This window comes from Thermobia domestica, chromosome 7, assembly GCF_964235325.1.
Source record: "Thermobia domestica chromosome 7, izTheDome1.hap1.1, whole genome shotgun sequence".
Classification (NCBI taxonomy): Eukaryota; Metazoa; Arthropoda; class Insecta; order Zygentoma; family Lepismatidae; genus Thermobia; species Thermobia domestica.
In genome coordinates, this window is record NC_137460.1 from 31,634,422 (window position 1) to 31,651,972 (window position 17,551).

The 17,551-nt window shown below is 35.6% G+C and overlaps 1 protein-coding gene across 2 annotated transcripts in view; it reads left to right on the forward strand.

The window, feature by feature from the left end:
• The first annotated feature begins 543 nt into the window (after nucleotides 1–543).
• Nucleotides 544–17,551, forward strand: part of LOC145689987 (uncharacterized) — a 33,753-nt gene continuing 16,745 nt past the window's right edge. Inside the window, exons 1-2 of one of the 2 annotated variants that reach the window (XM_081764444.1) lie at nucleotides 544–730; nucleotides 12,833–13,327. In XM_081764444.1, the coding sequence (XP_081620570.1) occupies nucleotides 12,957–13,327 (371 nt within the window). In that variant the 5' untranslated portion in view covers nucleotides 544–730; nucleotides 12,833–12,956. Of the gene's footprint in view, nucleotides 731–2,105; nucleotides 2,349–12,832; nucleotides 13,328–17,551 lie in introns of those variants that run through there. The other variant, XM_081764443.1, reaches the window with a different exon arrangement.

Below are 17,551 nucleotides of genomic sequence, written 5' to 3' on the forward strand. Positions count from 1 at the left end.
GATGGATTATTGTCACTAATCGTCGCCATGAAACTCTGCATTATACAGTTTCAAATGACCAGAGTCGATGCGCGAACGCATACGCATGCGCAGTAAATACTATATGTCCAAGTTGGTTGAGCTTGAAATAAAGCTACATCTGTTGTTAAATATTGCATTTACTGAGTTTCTTATCACAAAATAAAGGATAAATTCAGATATTTTTATTCAAATTAATATTTTAGTAGGGATTATATTGCGGTAAGATACTAGTGCATTGAGACCAACAACCAATCACTAGTCATCGACCCATTGGTAGTCAGGTGGGTTTGTTTACATCTACTTTTTTCTAAGGCTGGAAAGAGTATAGTAGCATGTCTAGATTGCTCTGATTGCTGTAATTGCTCACCGGTTTTTGTGAAAGGGTTTGAGGGTTTTTTCCGTAGAGGTTTGCGTCAAGGTATACAAAAACCCTCCCTATACGTAAAAAAGGTCCCTCTGTAGAGGTTTTTGTGAGCTGAACGCAACTCGAAGTTTGTTTTTATGTTGTTTACTGGTAATTTGCATTTTCGGGAATTTTCTTCTGGGCTATATAACGTCTTGCAGTTCTAGCTAGAGGTTCCACCTACGTGGAGTTGCCATTTTTTTTTATGGTTTTGCGCACATTGACGTAGCCTGTGTTTTGTTTTCTGAATGTAGATGAAGCACGCTGTGAGGAAGTACGGGAAGTAAAATGGCAGTTGGAACACATGTAAGTAAGATGTACAATTTTTATCTGTATTTATATTCGTGATTTGAAATGTTACTAATAGTATGTTTTATTCTACTTTATGAGTCATTCTTTTCTGTGGATATATATTTCATTAAAATTTCATCACGTGGGCGGTAAGCACTTGTATGTTGCTCTGTAGGACATTGTAGGCACTAACTTTGGCATATATTCCGAAGTTGGGCGTCCGCTTTCGTCAAGTTTTTTCACTGTATCTCCTTTCCACACTTTCTGCAATTTGTTATTAGGTTCATTAATCCGTGCTCTTCACAAACTTTTAAAAGATTTTGCTCTTTATCAATGTATTTCTTCACAAATGTTAAAACTGCTAGTTCATTGCCCTTGTACATTCGCCATGTTGGTAACATAAATGCTCGTTTCTTTCCCACAATTCAACTGTTCGGTTACCTAGCGCCAAGTAGTTCCCTCCGCTCGCCATGTAGTCCCATGTTTAACCGCTTATATATAACAAATAAACAGATTTTTCGAGACTCTTATATATTATCAAGCACACAAACGATCAAATTATTTATATATTTTCTGTAAATTTTAAAAATTTCGCTGGAAACGGACGCACAACTTTGGAATTTAACCCCTAACTTTTAGAGTGATTTATATTTCTTGATAAAGAATAATATGCCCCTTGTACTTAGCCTGTGCGCGTTTTCGCTTGGTACTTCCTCCCTTATTTTTATTGCATTCTTGAAGTGGCCCTTGTACTTAGATGTTTTTCTAGTATTTTTTTTTAAATATGGTATACGAAGAATAATAATGTGCCCTTGTACGTTGTGTATATGTGGGACATTTGAAACACATATTGCATGTCACGTGCACGTGGATGCTTCTTACTGTTGCACTACGTATAAAAATGATTTTATTTGATGTAAAAGTGGTAATGGAACACATAAAAAACGCAGATCACGGTGTATTCACACTTCATGTTGGAGTGTGAATACAACCTGATCTGGGTTTCATGCGTGTTCTATTACCACTTGTAAATGTAATAAAATCATTTTTATACGTAGTGCAACAGTAGGAAGTATCCACGCGCACAGAAGATGATGAGGTCCCGTTGTATACTACTACTCTATGTAAAATAACACCGATATAAAAATAGGAAATTCTAGGAATATAAAAATTACAGATCTGCTGCCCTAATTTCAGCTCCTGTCTTCAGACTTCAGACAACACCGATATAAAAATAGGAAATTCTAGGAATATAAAAATTACAGATCTGCTGCCCTAATTTCAGCTCCTGTCTTCAGACTTCAGACTTTCAAACTTATTTTATTAAATACAACCGTACACATTTTGTTTGGATTGCTCATCGGAAATCTTCATGGAGCATCAAAACAACCAGAGAGGGAGAGAGTCCGGAATACAATCTGTTTGTTTTGTGCTGTTTCTGCATAGATACCTACTCAAGTTTCAAGTACTTTCCGTATCTGAAACTAGTTTCTAATTATCTAATACTAAAATAGAACGCAGCAAAAATTTCCAAAGCGAGTATTACCCCCCCCCCCCTCTGGTATAAATCAATGTGTGCTCACCGTTTTGTTGATACGATAGAAGTTCGGGTACTGAGGTAACATCTGTGCAGGTAAAAAATTAAAAAACTATAAAATTTGATTTCCTAAATGAGCTAGAGATGTGAAATGTAATTTAATTCCATACATGCTAGTTTACTAAAACTGATGTGCTGTTTTCCAGGCACATCGTTTTCTGTCGTTATAACGCTTATTTTTCGTACATTTTACACCACTGTAATCACGTTCCAAGGTTATAATTAACACATTGTCTTTGTGTTAGTAAATTTAAATTCTGATTTTATCAGCAACTTGTACCCAATACCTTTATAGAATCCTTCAATTTACAAAGTGTCCTTCATTTTCATTAATGTCTCGTGTTCTAAATCTGCACGCATATCTTACTGTAACTTATTAATGGAACAGAAGTGTTGATATTGTTTATCTTGAACATCGTTTATGAATATTGTTGAAATCATAGTTCATATGCTTATCTACTGTATATTTTTTTATTTTCAATGTGGTTCATTTTAAGTAACATGTCTTCAGGGATTCCGACAAAACTGTGCAGATTGTGTAGTCTAGAGTGTAACATGTGTAATAATTTACATTGTGGTGCTGAGCAAGTGAAATTGATTGGTGCTTTGGTGTTTATAAATCGTAAGATTTGTACTTACCGTACCATCAGTTGAAACAAAAAAGGCCAACTGCATCTGAATCGATGGATACGATATTCGATTTTCAAAAAGGAAAAAAATTAAAAATTTATTGAATAAGTTTGTATTCAAATCACCAACCAGAACACTTGCTGTGATTGACTTTAATCTGTTAATATTACCAAAGACTGAATAAGAATATGAATAAAGTGAAAATAAAATTGCCCCTAGACCTGAGCCTAAAGGCGGGAAGTTAAGAGCAAGAGATAAAGATATATTGAAAAGGAAAAAAACAAACCTTTTTCTTTGAGTAACTTTCCAGATGCAACATAGTTTTTCTCAATGTACCATCATATTCGTGGTCTTCTGGTATTCCATTTACTTGTTAGCATCCGTGAAATCCTTGACAAAGCCTTAATGGCAGTTCTTAGTGCACAGAAATTCCTGTAACAAAAAATGTTCATACGAAAGTGCTTGTGCCAAATTACGTAAGAATGCTTCTGAAATCACCGGCGTCTTAGCAGTACCATTACGAGGAAGGGAACGTCGAAAATTTAAAGGAAACGGGATGAGTTTTCGTCATAGAAACAATTGCAAAATTGTAAACAGCCTGAGGAGAAACCCTTTGCCATGTCTCTTACAAGTTGGTAGCCACACAAGCTCATGGTAGCTACACAGGCTGAATAAGGATATGGATAATGTGAAAATTAAGTTACCCCAAGACCTGAGCCAGAAGACAGAGAGATGAGAGCAGGAGATAAAGATATTGGAAAGGAAAAAAAAAATCTTCATTAAGTAACTTTCCAGATGCACCATCGTTTTTTCTCAATGTACCACAGTTCGTGGTCTTCTGGTATTCCATTTTCTTGGCTAGCATCCGTGAAATCCTTGACAAAGCCTTAACGCAGTTCTTAGTACTCAGAAATCCTTGTAACAAAAAATGTTCATACGGAAGTACTTGTGCGAAATTACATAATATTGCGGAAGGAATATTTTAGAAGGCCTTAGAAATAAAAAGACGAGGAAGGAAACGTCGAAATTTTAAATGAAACGGGCTGACTTTTCGTCATTGAAACAATTGCTAAATTGTAAACAGCCTGAGGAGAAACCTTTTCCCGTGTCTCTTACCAGTTGGTAGCTACACAGGCTTATTAATAGATCAACGCGAGGATATCCGCATCCAGCGATTCAAAAGAAATAGTAAATAATTGTTTCAAACTAGTGAAGTACAAATTTGTACACATAGAAGTAAACTGGGCAACGTTGGAAAACTGGCTTCTCTGAAAATCCTCTGTTTGGGCTGCCAACTTCAAAGTACCAAACAGAAACAAGAGTTAATTTCGCTTGCGTTGAAAGAAACTCTAAATATTTAATCATATTCACAGACAGTTGCGCATAAAAGTTTGTACCGTGTAGTTGCTAGGGAACCTTAGTAGGTGAACAAAAGCAAAATGATGAGGTAGTATTTACGATGCTAGAACAAACCAAGTAGAAAACAGTTGGTCCAGAAGAAAGAAGTAACGAATGTGCTGTTGTCGATAGGTTGAGCAAAACATGGGGTCATTTTTCTGATTATTTACAATAGAACAATTTCAAAAAACAGCTTAAATAGCTAAAAAAAATGTCTTACCTTCTACATAAGGTAGTAGAAACATCCTTGTCTTCACAAATAAATAACGTAATGTTCACAAATAGCAATACAGCGATGTATTCGCTGTATATAACTGCGAGCCTTGGCTTCAAGGTCGTCCATGTCGATGTTCCGGAATTCGGTTGTAATGCGTTGTTTAATGCAGTTGGTCCATGGAAAAAAGTATTTAATTCGACCTCAGATGAAGTAATCCATTCAACTAAAGTCGGGAGGTATCGAAAAACAACTGATAATAGGAACCTCTCCCTATCTAGCATTGCAGAAATAGGACATTTAATTCTTCCCTACTGATGCAGCATTATGTGCTGGCGAGCTATCTAATTGAAACCACACCATGTGATGTGTAAGGAACGGTACGTTTTTCAATGGATTTTGTAGGTGGTGGTGCAAGAAATCACGAAATATTGCCTGTGTTAAATGACCACCAGATAACCATGGGCTAATCATGTGCTGTTTGATCCAACAACATAGCGGGCCACAGAACATGCTCCTAGCTTTGTGACGGATTGCATATTGGATATATATACAATGTACGTTGTGTCTCAGGTTCATTGTTGGGTCTAGGCTACCTTTGGCCGAGGCTGTAATTTTGTGCGGAAAAGGCGTAGAAAGATGTTTCCAAGGACTTAGAAGGCATCCTCCCACATCCGTCTGGTATAACCGCAAAAACACAGACAAATATCGCAGATGATCGTTCGCTCGGATCGATTCCAGGCGGCCCAAACTCTGCGAGATCTCTGTCTATTTTACGTTTTGAAATTGGCTGCACTCCAATAGAAGTATTCCCGAGACTCCGCTGTTTTCGAAAAGTGCACTATTTGATTACGCACGTGCATTGTTGTACTTCGCTTTAATCTCAAACTATTATTTACTATTCCTTTCGGTTTGCAGCATACGGAAACCCTCGTACTGATCTATTAATGAGGCCTTGTAGCTACTAAATGGCAAGAGATACTGCAAAGTATTTCCTTTTAATTTTGCTCTTAATTTAGTGTATGTTTTACTTAGTGACAGTGCTTATGAACTGCATGAATTATTTATTCCTCCTCTACATAGATAGGCCCAAGATGCGCCCGAAGAATGCTTTATTAGAATAAAAAAAAACAAAGAAAAAGTTCTTTGTTTGCCTTCATTATCTAAAAATAGTGCCCAAACGAAAAAGTTTGCAATATAGTATGAATGTATTGTTTCCAAATTAGAAAAATGATTAAATGACAAATATAACCTTGGTCGGGATTTTCTACGTAAAGAATGTTTGTGGGGCGTAGGTCTAACGCTATTTAATCTGATTACCCCATTACAACGTAAAAGGGTATTTGTATATATGGGTGATTCCACGAAAAAGGGAAATTTTCACTTGGAAAATTTTTGTTCCTTTGATGGTCGCCTATTTCGATAAAAATATCACATGCACTTACTACTACTAAGTACATGTTAATTAAGTGTTCAGCAGGGCTGAATCGTTATTGGCGTAGTAAATAAAAAATATAAACTTTTCAGCACCCACGGAGTTGAGACCATAGGTCACGGAGTTGAGATTAGTTAACACGGAGTTGAAAATTGCTGTGGAGTTGAGAAACGTGATACATCTTGGTGATAAGTTTTGGTTTATAAGTGATTAAGCTTATAATGTACATAAATATTGAAATAATTTTCCAATAGTTTTTATAAGTTAGAATTATTCCCTTATGTTGAATAAAATTCTAACAAACTAGATGACACGTAATTTGTTATAAAAAAATACTCCAGAAGATACTGCAAACACTTATCGAATATAAAAAATACTCCAGAAGATACTGCGAACACTTATCGAAGATACACTTATCGAATATTGAAAAATTATTGCATTTTCAATATGTTGACTTATCATATGGAGAGGACAAACTTTTCACATAAGCTTACGAAACAGACGAAGTAGTCACTAAACCTGTCTATTGTCTACTTCATTTGTTTTCTGAGCTTATGTAAACCGTCTGTCTTCTCTGTGTAATCAAGTCAACACGTCGAAAGTACAATACTTTATCAACATTTGGTAAGTGTATTTGTATATTTGGTGTATATACAAGGTGTTTCAAAACAATACACACATCGTTTGGGAGCTGATTCCTGGCACCAAGATAAGACGAAAAGTATAGACAACTGGGTGCACAAATGCTTCCTTTCGGAGTTATAGGCTGCCGAGAACATGAAAAAAAAAATGAACTTTAAAGGTCCATAGCTCCAAAACTATGAAACCTGCCGTAGTCGGGTCACGACTTCACTTAGGAACTAATATGTGCACTATCCAAAAATATGTTTCAGAATCCTGAGGTACTCACGAAGCAATTTTTATAGAGGGAGTTTGGCTACGGGCGTATAATCTGAAGTACTCACCAACTACTTCTATAAAAGTTGTTGTGGAAGTACCGCAAGATTCTGAAACATGGATATTTGGATAGCGCACATACTAATTCCTAAGTGAAGTCTGACCCAACTACGTTAGGTCCCATAGTTTTATGCTATGGACCTTTAAAGTTCATTTTTTTCATGTTTTCGGTAGCCTATAACTGCGAAAGGAAGCATTTGTGCACCCAGATTAGTCTATACTTTTTATCTTATCTTGGTGTTAGGAATCACCTCCCAAACGTTGTCGGTATTGTTTTGAAACGCCCTGTATAATGCACACTAAATGACAGTGTAAGGCACTCATCATTTCTGTCTTCTTTGGATAATTCGATGTTCTTTGTTAAGTAGCCCTCATTTTCCACTCCAATGAAGGAAATGTCTTGAGGAAACAGGGAAGGGCTATTCTAGTCTACACAGAATGACAACTGCCAACGCTTTTTAAACGTGAGGTTTAGTAAGCCAGGAGAAATTTCTCCCGATCCGCGTCATAAAATTGACTGTCCGTATATGCCCTCAGACTCTTCGACAATCCCTGAAAAGAAAACAATTAGTTGATCATAAGATTGAGACGTCAATAGGTTAAAAACAGATACCATCCATCTTGACTTGACTGAAGTTTTACCTCCGGCTACCTGACAGCCCCAAATCTGAACTTCCGCGAAACACTCCTTAAATGGGCTAGGACCCACCAGCCGGCCTTTGAGTGTGAATGACACGTGGTCAGCGTATCGGCTCCTACGACCGTTGCTATGGTCTGCGAGATCAGGTTTCAGTACATCTCTACTCAAATGAGTTTTTCAATTGCCTCACTGTGCGAAGTAAACACCATTATTTTTTGAGCTTCCGCCGGGAAACAAACCCAGAACCACGCACGAAAGGCGAGCATACTAGTCACTAGACCATAAACGAGCTTTATTTCTATCAATATATTGAAAGAACAAATATTTGGAAGAGCATGAGCATGACAAACACTATAGGATTATCAACTCCGTGAACTTGTCTCAACACCGTGGATTCCTTAGTTTTCAGATGGACATGGAGTTGAGAAAATCTAATATAATTTATCTTTACCGGTCCACTTTTTGACCAGTACATGTGAGTAATTGTGTACGAATTTTCTACGTTAAGGCGTAGGTTCCTCAAGGGAAAGAAGGTATATACCATACAAATACATTCAGTAATAAATACCATGGTGTTGAGTATCAATTAATATACGCACCTGCTTTCCACACACAAAAATATTTTTCCTATAGCTTTTAACACATGCACACAACTTTTTCTGTTCTTCAGTCAAACATGTCTGCCTTGTCTTCTTGTGGGTATTGCCAATGTGGACGACCATGCTATCGGTTGAGAGCAATGACATTTTTTCTCATGCCATGGAGTTGAGACGAAATAGAGGTGACAGAAACGAAGCATAGTCAAGCTTTCGAAAATAATCGTTATAAAGGTTTACTTTCCACAAAACCGAAATATTGAAGTGTTCTCTTCCATTTAATTAACATTAAATGATGTTTGATTTTTGACTTCAGTTGTAATTTATTGATTAAAATCAGTCAACTGTAGTCTGTGACAGCCCACGGTGTTGAGAAATTGGGTAATAACTAATTTTTTACGTATGTTTCGTGTTATATTTGCAAACTGTTATACATGGCATACCAACTTTGTGACGGTTACTACCAAACAAAATAAAAATGAGGTGATTCTTTCTAGTAGTAGTTTGAAGAAATGCCCGTGACAGAAAATTTCCCTTTTTCGTGGAATCACCCATATACATGGGAAATGCGCAACTAGGGTTTCAGTTGTATGCTATCCCAATATGTATTGCCTAGTGCAAATACAAATTGACCTGAAAAAAATATGATAGGCCATGCCTGAATCTACGGTATGTTGTATTAGTAATGGGTATGAAATCGTTTCCCGATGCATTTTTAGTTGGTGACAGCGCTTATGGATTGAAGGAATGGCTTATTCTTCCGCTGCATAGAAATGCACAAGATGCGCAATACTTAGTAAAGCCTACAGGAGTACACTAATAATTATATAAAATAGTCACTCCTTTACAAGAAAAAAGGCTCGGTATACCTCTGGAATACCACATTCGAATGAGTCCACAAGAGGCTGGGAATATAATTCTAGCAGGTGCTATGTTACTAGATCGTGAATGGCTTGGTTGATGGTGATGACCGGAACACTGACATCCAGAAAGAGAACACTGCTCAATCGGCAGCAATTTGACGTTTGATTAAGTTAGTGTCATACTTTTCCTGTTCTCTTAAATGGTTGAAAAGCATGGTTCGCTTTTAGATCCATATGTCAAGAACAAAGTTGTTGCCGTAGATTTTTTTAAATACATAAATGAGTACAAAAGGTTCTTTAGGTTCGCCGTTGCTCTTTAACTTTATACTGACTGCAGAATTAACATTGCACAGGCTTAGTTTTAGAAGCTGTCAATCAAGCTGGCTCTGGCCATTCCCATGTGCAGTTGGTGCTTACAAGCACCCCGTCCCTCCCCCCCCCCCAAAAAAAACTTTCATGATGATTGCAAGTAGTGATTGAAACACGTGCACTTGGTGCTTACAAGCACCCCGCCACTCAAAAAAAAAAAAAAAATCTTTCATGACGATTGCGTGAGAAACCCGGTTTTGATTCCCGGCGGTGGTTCATATATTTCGGATTCCACGTTTATCTGTAAATCTACGTGTCATATAGCCTTGATGCCGAAAACGGGTTGTACAAAACTGAAGTATTTTTCTTATTCGTTTTGTAGAGAAATGAATGTCACTTATTTTATAATTCCCTTGAATATTAATGTTATTTGTGAATAGTAACGGAGACAAGAGACTGCTAGAGGAAAAGATGAAAGATTGGAGTTAGAATGTTAGGAAGGGAAAATCTTCGAATGAAACACTTGAACAATGTATAGTTTTGAAAACGAATAATGGGATGAAACGAGATGTGGTTGCCAAAACAGAGGGAAATCAAGTCATTAAGAAAAATTTATCAGTTGTTCATTCAATAAAAAAAAAAAAAAAAGTGAACGCAGTTTAGGTGAAGGAATCCTGTGATAACAAGAGTAGATTAATTTTAAAGTGTCGGAAAAGCCTGAGGAAAGAATCCTGTGATCAGGAAAAGAGTTACTTCCGAATGAGGTAACGAAAGAGAACCTATTATCTCAATTAGAGACGAAGGGATGAGAATAGAAGAATAAAGATTTAAGACATGAAAGTGCGACAGTCTAACCGGAGTAGAAAAAAATAAGTTGGTAATCTGATGAAAAGAATAAGGAAAACGATTATTATTAGCTAAATGAAAGAGTTGTAAATGTAAGAGAAAGGATGAATACAAAATTATAACATTGAAATACTGGAAAAAGGAATGATATGTGAATAAAATGGCGTGAGGTCATGGGTTATATGAGAAAATGAAGTCTAAAAAATGAGTGTTCGGGATAGAAGGAGACGAAAACAAGAAAAATTCTATACTTTTGATGTAACCTTTCAAAATTTTGTGATGTTTACAAAGTTTCAGAATTTTGTGAAGAGTGTGAACACTTATGATAATTTTATTTTAATCAGTTCTTAATGTTTTTTGTGTTACAGGAAGTTCATATATTTTTTAATAATTAGATATTTCATTTCACCTTGAGGACGAATTAACCTATAACGGACAGTTACAGTTGTATATATTCTTTCATATGTTACTGCGTTGTTGTTTTACTTAATTTATATGTTTCTTGTTTTAACGTCATTTGTTTAAACGAATTATTTATAGAGTGAATAATTAATCTTATGGATTTAGGGTTTTCAAACTATGTAGGTTTGTGCTTAATCAGCAGCATACAACAAGTTAGGAATATTGACGTCAATAATAATAATTTTGCTCTGTCTTTATACATGTACTTATGTGTTGCTTGGTGTTGGATTTTTTTTTTTTTTACCTTAAAATTACATCACAAAAATTGTTTGTCTTAATTCATTTTATTAAAATGAAAAACACAGTTTTAAGACACAAAGTTTATTGTGTGTTAATAGTAGAAATACTTGTTTCTCTAAAACTCGCTATTAAGGTCTGACTTTTCATTAAAATTGTATCAGCTACTATGTACTAAGTATTAGGAGGTCACAAACACATGCAACTTTGCGACAACTAAATTTATCAATGTTTACTGGCAACTAAACTAACTAAATTTATATATTTAAAGAGAATTCTTGAGAAGTTATATCGTAGACATATCTCAGAGGACTAATTCTAATGTATGTAATTATGTCCGTGTGAAATCGTAAGATATGTATTTCTTCGTTGAATGTATTAGCCAACTAATCATAAATTTAAGATGGTAAGATAATCCCGACGTGATTGTATGAATTAAATCAATTTATATTTATGGTAGCCGTCGACGAGTGGTTGTTGAAAAGTTTCAAATACATTCCAAGGTTAAGTTTGAACGCTGTTTCTCACCAAATTTGATTTAGCGTCCTGTTGAATATTGCGATATTATCCACATGGTTGATCTACTATCGACGTTCCTTCAACCGAAAATACAGTTAAATAATTAAATAATACATCCAGACTTCGTTTTAAACCTTTTACTGAGAGAACGTATGTACATTTGTATTTTCAGAGTATATAAACAGACTGGAGACTGACTTGATACAATTGTAATATCTTTTTTTAACTCTTAGGTACCGAAAAGTATTTGCAATATTCCATTCAGTTTTACACTATCTTGACATTGGATGAATCTATAAAGGTCTCTAGCAGAGCTAAATTAGAGGGCAAGGCAAAGTATGAACCCTAGATCCTTGTTTATTATAGACCAAATTAAATGCTTCCTACCATAGTCAATTCTAGATTTACCTTGTGTTTTCCTTCCTGCCGACGTGTCCTTGGTAAGTTCTCTGTTTATTAACAGAACAGTCCAATTGATATATCTATTAGGCCGATGTCTATTTCCTGTTCTAACCTCGTTCTAAATCTTCACAATTGTTTATTAGCCTCCGCAGCTTGAAAACTTGCGGGAACCTTAGTAATAAAGGCAATCAAAAATTTACATAGGTTTCATCACGTAGAACAGGTGCTGAATTCAATAAAATAATATTTTCCCTACGTTTTTGTTGGCCTATTTCGCAAATATAGAAGTTTCTGTATTTGCCGATTAACTTCTATATTTTTCCGTAAAAGATTCTGGACCTTTCAGCCTTCATAAGGTTGCTTCTTATAGACTGTTTGAAAATTCAAATTTTTTATTGGCTATCAACTTTCTTATTTCTATGCACCATATCCTTAAATTTTTGTTTAATACGACCTGCTTTATTGTCTCTATATTACTTTTAATATGTTATCTGTTTACTGGCAATGTCATTTTGTGATTTGTCTAACTGTGTCTTTTCTAGAGTCGATTAGGTATCGTTAGCCTTTCACTTCCTGCACTTCGTTCTACGTATTGTTATGCATTACTTTCCACATTGTTTATAGAATTCGTTATTGTATCTGCTAATACAGAAGGCCATACAAAGTATTGAAAAACCGTGTTCAACCATTATAGCAATTGTAACTGACCATTGTACGTGTGAACAATGGCGCTGACAACACACTCTTGCAAATAATCGCCAAGAATTTAAGTGCTTCCTCTAGTTACTACAAGTCTCCTTCGGGTTATTCGGGATAATCGTGTTATAATAAATACATACTCAAATATATTAGGTGTGGATTTGCGTACATTTAAACTATACAATTGTTAATAAATGCATGTGGTTGGAATTTAATAATGTCGTTGATTGTACATATCACTCGCAATTTATTATTTTGTTTTATCGAGCCAGTATCGTCATGAAATTTTATCCATACATGTCTTTTCCTTTAGGGATTTAGGAAGAATTAACTTTCTTATCTGGAAACACCACTTCGTGTACTTTGGCCTATTAATTAGGCACAAGAAGATGAAGCCTGAAAAACTTCAGATAAATTGTTAACAACTGCTTGTTATCATGACAGAAGATGAAAATAGAATTACTTGTGAATTAATATCTATGTTATCTGAAATTGTCCACAAAGCAGAGAAAGGTAAATCTTTTGATGGAAATCTAGTTGTGGACAAATATTTAGAATTAACAGACGACAACGAAACTAAGCTGATAGTGGTCAAAAAAGAGGACCCAATAATACATGAAAGAGTTACATTATCTTTGGTTTCGGAATTACCATCCTTAATAAAGCCTGAGTCTGAAGTGAAGGACGATGAAACATATTTAATCAATTGCGTTAAAAAATTGGAAGTTCAAAAGTGTGCCATACAATCGTCTGATTCATTTTCAAGTAAGGAAATAGAACATCGAGAAGATGAACCTGAACTCCAAAGGTAATATTTTATTTTAATTTTTTGTGCGTCTTTGTATACTCTGTCTTTATCAGAGGAAAATTCACCATATTTTTTTTAAATTGGTTTTTCAGATTACATTATATATGCCAGTTTAATCAGAGTTCTAAATTGAATAATGTTCATGTTCAGTTTTTGCTGATTCCGAGTTTTGTGGAGAACTAAGTAGGCAGTAGTATCATCTCCGTACCACCTGATCATACAACTGCAAATATAATGTGACATACATGTGGAATTTAACCCATTAACGCCATGAGTGATAATATGATCACAGCAATTAGTACTTATCAAAACAAGTCTTATGTAGCTTGATGTCAGTAGTATTCTTTACATGATATGCATTGCCTACTAGGAGAAGGTTCTGGTAACACATTTCAAACAAATTAAGTTCCATATTTCAGCTTCAATGCAATCTAGAGGCACAGTTGTTGGCATTGCACTAAAAATATCATAAAAACGGCATTGTCTTCACAGTAGATATTACAATATATTCTTATATTTTATCCTTTGCAATTATTTTGTTCTTGGTTATATTTTAGAGATGCCAAATGTTGTAACACTGTATATTTCACTCATCTGAAAATATTTGGGGCATGCTTAATCAAGTTTTTCATCAGTGTGATCGTATGAACACGCAAGGCGTTTAAATAGATTTTTCTCTCTTACGTTTGTATATAAAAGTGTCGATAGTACAGTAAACTTTTGCAGATAAATTAATTTAGAACAGTTTGTACATTCTTATATTTCACTTCCTTTACTCTTTTCACTTTATTATTATTATTATTATTATTATTACAATATGACTTTTGGTACTACTGTTATTGTTTTTTTTTTTTTTTTTGCTTTCATTATAGAGGTGTTTTAGTTCAACAAATCCTTGATATTTTGGAATCGAATGACGTACAAGACATAAAGTCATATATCTTGAACCTCCGAAACATAACAACTTTTCGGATGAAGATTTAGGAGAAGAGAAATGCAATGATTCAAGAGGAAGATTCAGGAGTATCGACAACCTTTCAGGACGCCAATTTACCAATCACGCTGAAGTTGTTTTCACAGATAATACTGTATTTGGTGAAGATGATGTGTCAACAAAGTGGTCACAACTGCGTCTGTATGTCACGGGGCTCAGTCTGTTTATAATGTTGAGCGTTATTTCCATTGTGAGAAGAAGAAAACACGCGTAAATCGTCTATATTTATTAGAAGAATACAACAAGCACATGGAAGATACTGATCAAGTAGACCAGAATATCTCATCGCATTGAAATCAGGTCCAAATGGTGGTTGTGGGCACTTTTCTCTTGGATGATTGAAGAACCGGTGCGAAATACATGGTTTCTGTTGAGCAAACATAGGATAAACATCTCACGTTTATAATTTTGAACTTATTTGCAGAAATATAAAGCCATTCCCTTAGGTGCAGGAGGTCCAACTAAGAAGTTGCGCAGTGAGCAATACTGTGTAAGTGGTTACTTTCATTCTGATGAGATAGGCCACTTAGAGGTTCACTCTAATCGTAAACGTTGTGCATATACCCTGTGTTCAAGCACAGTTCCTGCGAGATGGTTCAAATATAATGAGGGATTGTACGTACAGACAATAACTTTAAAAAACATCTATAGAGTCCATGTACGTCCGAAGGTGGGGCCTGGTTCCTCCATGGCTCACGAAATATATACATAGTATAGCAAACTACTTATATTCAATACCAGACTAATATAGCAACCATGGAATGCACCCCCTAGAATTTTTTCGGGTCCCCTTCAGAAAATCCCTTTGATAATGAAATTCAAAACCTACAACTCCATAATCCCAATACTGTCTTCTAGATTGTAACAGTTTCTAAGAATAAACTTTTTTCTTTTACGTGTGTGTGAATAATTTAACGTGGCATTCATATATTCATGCTATCCGAAGGTGCTTGCTTAAACGCCTAGCGTGTTCATATGATCACGGGGTCCCCCAACGAAACAGCTTACGTCACGAACTTAAAATTTCTCATACGTGGTCTTCACACGCAAATAAGCCAAAATTACCAATTTTACCAAAATTGAAAACAAAAAATAATTCCGGCGTTAATGGGTTAATCATAACACGCCTTTGATATACAGTATTACCAATTTTGTTCAAAGATTCCAGTTCAAAATTGATTGTTTGATTGGTGTTTAAGTGAGACGTCACTAGCGACGTCGTACATTGCTAACATGATGATCAACAAGTGCTTATAAAATTAAATTAATTATATCAAAATAAGTCTTTTAAACGCTTAAGTTAAAAATGTGTTCGTTGAAATAATATAAAACAATATTTTATTTGTGTGAGAAAAAGCAGGTCTTGAAGTGGGTAAAAAGTGAAAAAGAAAAAAAAAGATATAATAAGAAAACGACTCATATTCAAATAGCAATAATATTCAAACATAACATAACAAAAGAAATATTTTAAAACAGAAATTACAGATCGTTAATAATGCCATACAAACAAATGTCAAAATATGATTACTGAAATCAGAATTACCTCTAAAATTCATAATGTTAGATAGTCTTAAACGGTTTGAAGTCGTATTCATATGGACATTTTTTTTTAGATTCGCCGATTTACGACATACTCTTCATTGTACAAACGGAGAGTTAGTTGTGTGTGAGACTATGATACGAGTAGGTTCAGGAATCACGATATCTCAGCGTTTAGTCCGTCAGTTGTTAAAAACATTTTATGAAGTGGAGGTTAGTTTCATGTACCGCATTTAATTCCACTTGCCAATGAGAGCGTATTTATTATTAAAAGAAATTAATGATATCAGGTACCGGAGGAACTGCTCTAATGCAACATCTTCCAATGCCTCGTTCTTGACTTGTGTCAACAAGGAGACAACAATCAAGAGAGAATGCTACTATTGTAATGGTCCTGTTCAATAAGATGAATTCTTTCAAGACAAAGTGTACATATTTAGTTTTCTTAGTAGAAAGTCATACTAAGGAACAGTGAGATTTAATGTCAGCTCAAGCTGCCGGGCTGGCCTTAGATAGGAATATGTCGTTAACGAAAGTCTTAATAGAGAAAGGATCTTCGATCTGCTTCAAAAAATACAAGAATTGAGAAAAACAAAAGTTCGGAATATCCCAATCAATGTGAAAGCTCTGCTCATCCTTGTATTTGACTGGGATGGCGTAATCATAAACTATACCGTCCCCAAGGACACACCATTAGTTCAGAATAATACTGCAATTTTTTGCAAAACAATCTGCGAGCAGCTGTAAGGCGAAAACGACGCCACTTCCTGAAGAACCCACCCTTCATTCTGCATGACAATGCAAGGGCGCATTCAGCAGGTGCGGTCACTAATTTGTTGCATCATTAGGGCTGGAAAGTGCTGTATCAGCTCCCGTATTCCCCGGATTTAAGTCCCTGTGACTACGACCTCTTCCCGAAGACGAAGGAATCACTTCATGGGAGACGCTTTCGTACAGTTGATGATCTCCGGGCGACCGGTCGCTCCATCCGCACTATCCAGATTAGTCACTGCCAGCGGCATTCAGTGGCTTCCGCATCGCTGGGAACGCGTGATTCACAATGCTGGTGATTACATCGAGGGCCTGTAAAACCTCGAACTTTGTAAGTACTCTTCTTCTCAAAATATACCGTTGTTGCCATTACTAAAAATTTAAATCTTGTGTTTGTGGCGATATCAAATAGTGCGACACTAAGAACACTGCTTTCTGAAATACTATATTCTTGTAAAAATTCCTCATGGATTAAACCCAGACACTACCCAAAGAAGTATTCGTAAAAATGTACTGTAGTATTCGCCACATGATCACTCCATGGTATCGTAATCTTGTTTCAAATCAATTAGGATGCGTGCGGTTAGGTAAGTCTCTTTAAATCTAGCTGTCGAGGTGAACAAGATTGGTGAACAAGGTTAGCTGTAGACCACATTGAAATTTCCTCAAACGAGACATTGATTTTGAATGTCTTACCATGTTTTGTTTACCGTGGTCACGAAGGACTTAGAGATAATGCGTAAGAGGACTATTCGCTTAGCTTGTGGTATTAAATACGACTTCCTTTGGTTGTAATATTAGAAGGACAAGAGCCTCAAGCGATCGAGGTTCGGAAATCTCATCTTCCCAGGTACACTTATCAAAATATAATTGCCGGAATAAATTTCTTAAGTCCTTTAAAATTGTCAGTTGGCAACAAC